This window comes from Nicotiana attenuata, unplaced genomic scaffold, assembly GCF_001879085.1.
Source record: "Nicotiana attenuata strain UT unplaced genomic scaffold, NIATTr2, whole genome shotgun sequence".
In the NCBI taxonomy this organism is placed as follows: domain Eukaryota; kingdom Viridiplantae; phylum Streptophyta; class Magnoliopsida; order Solanales; family Solanaceae; genus Nicotiana; species Nicotiana attenuata.
The window spans coordinates 27,458-32,975 of record NW_017674920.1 but is presented as its reverse complement, the minus strand read 5'-3'; the positions used below and the strand labels follow the sequence as shown (position 1 = coordinate 32,975).

General features: G+C 37.9%; 1 protein-coding gene across 1 annotated transcript; it reads right to left on the bottom strand.

The window, feature by feature from the left end:
• Nucleotides 1-1,659: 1,659 nt before the first annotated feature.
• Nucleotides 1,660-4,753, bottom strand: LOC109219447 (scarecrow-like protein 22). The gene has a single exon (XM_019383907.1). It carries the CDS (start codon nucleotides 4,371-4,373, stop codon nucleotides 2,094-2,096), a length of 2,280 nt encoding a protein of 759 aa, XP_019239452.1. The 5' UTR covers nucleotides 4,374-4,753; the 3' UTR covers nucleotides 1,660-2,093.
• Nucleotides 4,754-5,518: the final 765 nt, after the last annotated feature.

The window sequence follows — 5,518 nt, the reverse complement described above, 5'->3', positions numbered from 1 at the left end:
CTATATATATATATATATATATATATATATATATATATATATATATATATAAAAAAGTCATTTTTTTTGTTTTTTGTTTACTTAAAATTAAAAATCAAACCAACTCAAAATTCGTTGATTTTTAATACTCCCTCCGGTCCAAAATAAGTGATTTTTTGGCCTTTTTCTTGTGGTCCAAAATAAGTGATTTTTCCAAATTTCAAGAATGAATTAATTATTTTTTTTCTACATTGTCCTTGAGTAAATAGTATTGGAATATGTGTTAGGAGTGTTTATGTGAGATAGTAAAGATTAATATGGTCAATTCCATTGCTAATTAATGCTAAAATGTAGATTTCTTAATCTGTGTGAAAACATCCAAAAAATCACTTATTTTGGACGGGAATGAGTATTAAATCAACCAAGAAAATATCCAAATTTTGTCGATTTGGTTACGATGGTAGAGAAAAAGAAAAAAAAGGGATTAATGTAGTCCCCCTCTGCACCATCCAACTTTGGTAGAGGAGGTACAATCTGACGTTGAATCGATCAGAAATATAAACTGATCTCAAAACAAAAGGGGTCCCACAGACCAAGAAATGTGTGTCTCCCCAAGTGGTTAGAGTAAAGCAAAAGATATAAAAGCCCATATCAAGCAATATTTTATGTCTCTTTAACAAGGAAAATCATTGAGTAAGCAGGAGGGTAAAATACCATTGTCAGAATGCCACCGTCTCTGTTATAGTAATGACTCTTAACAAATGATGAAAGTGGTTCTTCTCATTTTCATCAACAACCTTGAACCACAATCAAACAAGACCTCGTTTTAAAACAAACGTAATAAATGAGCATGTTCTTTACATCCTAAGATCTTGCATTACTACTTTAATTGAATCTCAAGGATCACCACAACCATAACCATCACAATTCATGCCTTGCCATTTCCAGTCTCTACTTTAATTGATTTTTTGGCTGTTTTCATACATATTAAGGAATCCACCTATTAACATTAATAAAAAATAAAATTGACATATTAACCTTTATTTGTTTATCGGAACTACAACAAATACTCCTAGGTTCTTTACTCCTAGAGTAACCTTAGAAAAAAGAAGCTAATTCCTTCTTGAAAAAATCAAATATTGTGGAACACAAAAAAGGCCAAGAAATCAATTAAAGTGGACCGAAGAGAGTTTTTTTTTTTAAAATATTATAGTGGTGTTTAAACCACTTCATACGCACAAATAAGGAGCAACTCGCCCGGTGAAACTTTATTTACCCTAATCGACTAATTTACCTCACATCATTGACCGATAGGCCGCACCCAAGGGTGTCTCAACAAACTTCACCCATTCTCTAATCCTTTGGGATAGATTAAGTCACTCCATGACATAATGTATACTACAGTTTCATCATCCTTCTCCATAATACATGAGGATGTTTTTCGTGTAACTTCTCATACATCTCTTTTGTATTTTTTAGTAATTCCTTCATTGTGTGGGGGTTTGAAAGAGTGGAATTCCAGTGAACAAGTTAAGGAAGTGGTCAGGTGGATAACTAATACAGATGATATATCTTTAAATTTGTAAGAAGAGCAAGAGTTTGAGCAAATATAAGGTTGGCAGAGGGCTACAGACAGAACAATAACATATATTAGCAACTTAAACAGAAGATTCACCCATGTCACAGATAAGATATCATGGAATAGCAAAACATGTCATGAGATGATCAATGCAATATACACAAGCACGTCAATGAAATGAGTTAACATTCCATCTTTTTCCGATTTCTGGCTTTGTAATGTTGCCAAGAGTACAACAAGGTTCCCAGCATAACTAGAAACAGCGGATATATGCCTACCTCCAGAAAATTATAGAGCTCCATCACAGTAATACCACAATTAAACAAAGACCCCGAGATAAGGAACTATGGTAAAATACTAGTTAACAGAATGTTTGATTGTTCTTATAACGCCGACACAATCTGCCTATGCCACAAGAAAAATTAGCAAATGAAAATTACGGGCAAGAAAAACATAAAGGTTCAGATACTAAAACAGTGATAGTGAATTTGCAGCACCTTGGTTGGTTGGCAACTGCAAATTTAATTGCTTTTCCTCAGCACCTCCAAGCTGAAGCTGAGATGAGCTCCTTTCGCTGCCAGCAGAGAACAAGCGAAGACTGCCTCTTCTCTACGTGGAAACCCCGAACAGGAGTTCTCTTCACCACACACTCGGCCTGTGATTCTGTAAAATTGCTGAGAGGTAATGGGGAGAGTCCAGATGACAAAAACAGTGCCCTCCAATGCTGCGTCTTTTCAGGGGAACGAAATCGACCCATTACAATTCTCTCAATTCTTGGTTGGAGCAAGAACCTTTCAATCTTTTGGAGGGTATCAAAGTTCACATTTACAGCATCTAGCGACTCGAGAAGGTTTGAGTATGACTGAAGGACTTGAATTACATGGTTTGGAAATGGTAGGTCAGTCCGGTCACAACCTTTGTCCACAGAAACCACAATCCTAGGTGACAGCTGCTTCACGAAACGAAGAACCAACGGGAGTGACAGCTGATAGCTCGAAAATGAGCTAATAGGAAGATTGACGGCAATTGCCTCATTCTCTGAGACTAGAGGAGGCAGTGACCACGACGTTGAATTCAAAGAATCAATGCTTAAAATCTCAAACTCAAATTCCATGTTGATTTCGTTAGCAAAATGGATCAAACTTTCTCTAGTGAGTCCAAGCTCTAGTTGGTCATGTGTGGAGGGTGAGGCCAATGCAGTTATTTTCAGGGTAGGTGCGCCACCACTTCTCAAGGCAAGCTCTTGCATAAGAGAAGCCCATTGCCTGCCATAGCCGATATCAAAATCAACAATATGAATTCTTTCAAACCCATCCAAGACCTCAAGCAGGGCTTGATTACAAGTAAAATTGGCAAATTGTGCAACTGGTGAGATCTCAGAGAAGGACTTATAGGCACCAATCTTGAAGATGAGACTAAAAGGTGAAGAAGATGGTATAGAGGGGTTGTTCAAATTGTTGGTGTTGGTATGAAGTAGCAATTGTAAAGCTTCCTTGCAATAAAAAGCAGCCCTATAGAATGGCTTACCAATTGGAGAGAGCTGGTGATTGAGCCGCGCCAATATCCCTTGCGCGAGTACTGGATTCCCTGTCTGGACCAGCTCTGCAGCTTTGAATAGCTGGTCAATAATTGCTTGTTGTTGTTGTTGTTGCTGCTGCTGCTGTAGTTGTAGTTGATGAAACTGCCCCATTTCTTCCCCCACCATCTTTGGCTTTGTACCTATTGGTCCTCCTGGCCTAAAATGGGGAAGCAGCTGGAGCTGATGGGAAGGTGGTGGCTGCTGTTGTCCTGCATCTATAAACAGTTCTTGGGAGATCTGAGAGCCCTGTTGTTCAAGGGTCCCGGGGTTGTGCCTTTTCGCCTTTGGTGGCAAGACAAGATTTTGCTCCTGCTGTGCAAATGGCAATGGCAAAAGAAATGATGGGTTCTGAGGAATCTGTGCTTGGTGCTGGTTAATCAAGAACTGTGAATGGAAACTCTGAGGCTTCAAATCTGTGCTCTCAAATGGCTGTTGTTGCTGCTGATGTTGTGTCTGGCTGAAGGAAACTGGGCCAAGATTGTTAGAGAATGAAGGAAAGATTGGATTTTGAGGGAGATTTGTTGGTATGTTAGAAAGCAAGCCAATCTTGTCACTGTTCATTCTGGTAGTAGTAGGATGAAAACTTGAAACAGAAGAGCTATTAATTGCAGGCATGAAACTACTAGAACCAATTTGGTCAACACCAAAACCTTGATCCACAACCCCAAATCCTGCATTGAATTCATATTCCATAGGGCCATTAACCTGCAACACCTTGTTCAAGTTAGACATAGAGGGGTCATCTACATCACCCATTATCCACCCTAGTATAGACTGTTCTTGACAAGGAGAAGCCATTCCTGACTCTGATAACCCACCTTCCCACTCCTCCATAGCACATTTCTTCCCTTCTGTAGCAGCAGCAACTTGTTGAGGCTCAGATTCAGCAGCAGCTCCTCCTACATTGGAACTGGTGGCAGTGGTGTTGTCTTGTTGCTGCTGCTGCTGCTGCCATTTAGAAGATGGGTTTGCAGAAACTGCGCCTGCCGTATCTGTGGAAGCAGTGCCGCCGCCGCCACCACCACCACCCCCAAAAGATGAAGACAGGGTTGAAGAAGAAGTAACAGGCCTTGGACTCCTTATAATATCCAGTACAGCACTCGGACTATTTACAAGATAACAACTTTCTTTGCTATTGTAGTTCCAAGAATTCAAGATGCTATTTTTATTTAACACAATGTCCAAGTCTAACACCCCCTTCCCCTGAAAATCAAAGGGTAAGGGCATCCCCTTCATCTAAAGTTTACCCACAAAAATTTTGGCCTCAAATCAAAAGATATCACCAAGAAAATGTGCAAAGAAAAAAAAATTGCTTGAAACTGAAGATGTCCATCTAAGGTCAAGCAGTCCACAAAATGACTTCTTTCTTCTTTGATGCTTCTTTTGTACTTCTTCTTCTTCTTCTTCTTCTTCTTGGAGAATAAGACAAATTAGCTAAGCCAAGATTGTGGAGGGTGGTAAAAGGGGTTTTGATGTTAATAAGAATTTTGCTAACTAGCTAGTATTTTCTTTTCTTTTGTTCTTGTTGTTGGCCTTATAATAGTACTCTGGTTTTCCTTCTGATTTATACCATGGATGCGTGCAACAAATAAAAGTAGGAAAGTGCACTTCATCTTCTTCTCTCTCTAACTTTTGTTTTTCATTTTAGTTTTAAGTTTCGTTTTTATTTCTTTTTCTTTCTTTAATTTTTATTTTTTCAGAAGGGTATTTTATTTTAGTTTGTGTGGCTTGTCTGTAGAGTGTAGGCGCAGTTATCTTTCTGCTATGGTTTACTTGGATACTTGCGTTGAAGGAGCGTGTTGAGTTGAGGTATCTGTTTTTGTAGGTAAAGGTTTTCACTACTAAGCAACCACAAAAACTAATTAATTAAGCATCTTAATTAACCATCTGATATTTAATTAAGCATGCCTCCCAGGAATGATTAACTAACTTATACTCCCTTCGGTCCAAAATAAGTGATGTTTTGGCATTTTTCTTGTGGTTCAAATAAGTGATTTTTCCAGATTTCAAGAATGAATGAATTATTTTTTTCCTACATTGTCCTTGGAGTAAATAGTGTTGGAATATGTGTTAGGAGTGTTTACGTGAGATAGTAAAGGTTAATATGGACAATTCCATTGCTAATTAATGCTAAAAGGTGGATTTCTTAATCTGTGTGAAAACATCCCAAAAAGATCACTTATTTTGGACCGGAGGGAGTAATATTTTTATTTTTACTTGTTACTATACGCATATCAAGAGAAGGCAAATTTTTTTCCTATTATACCCACAGTATTTATTACTCATTTTAAATTATTTTCTCAAATCCAATAAAATATGCATCAATTAATATGGGTATCATGGTAAATTATACAATTCATATATTATTTCTTAAGGGGCGT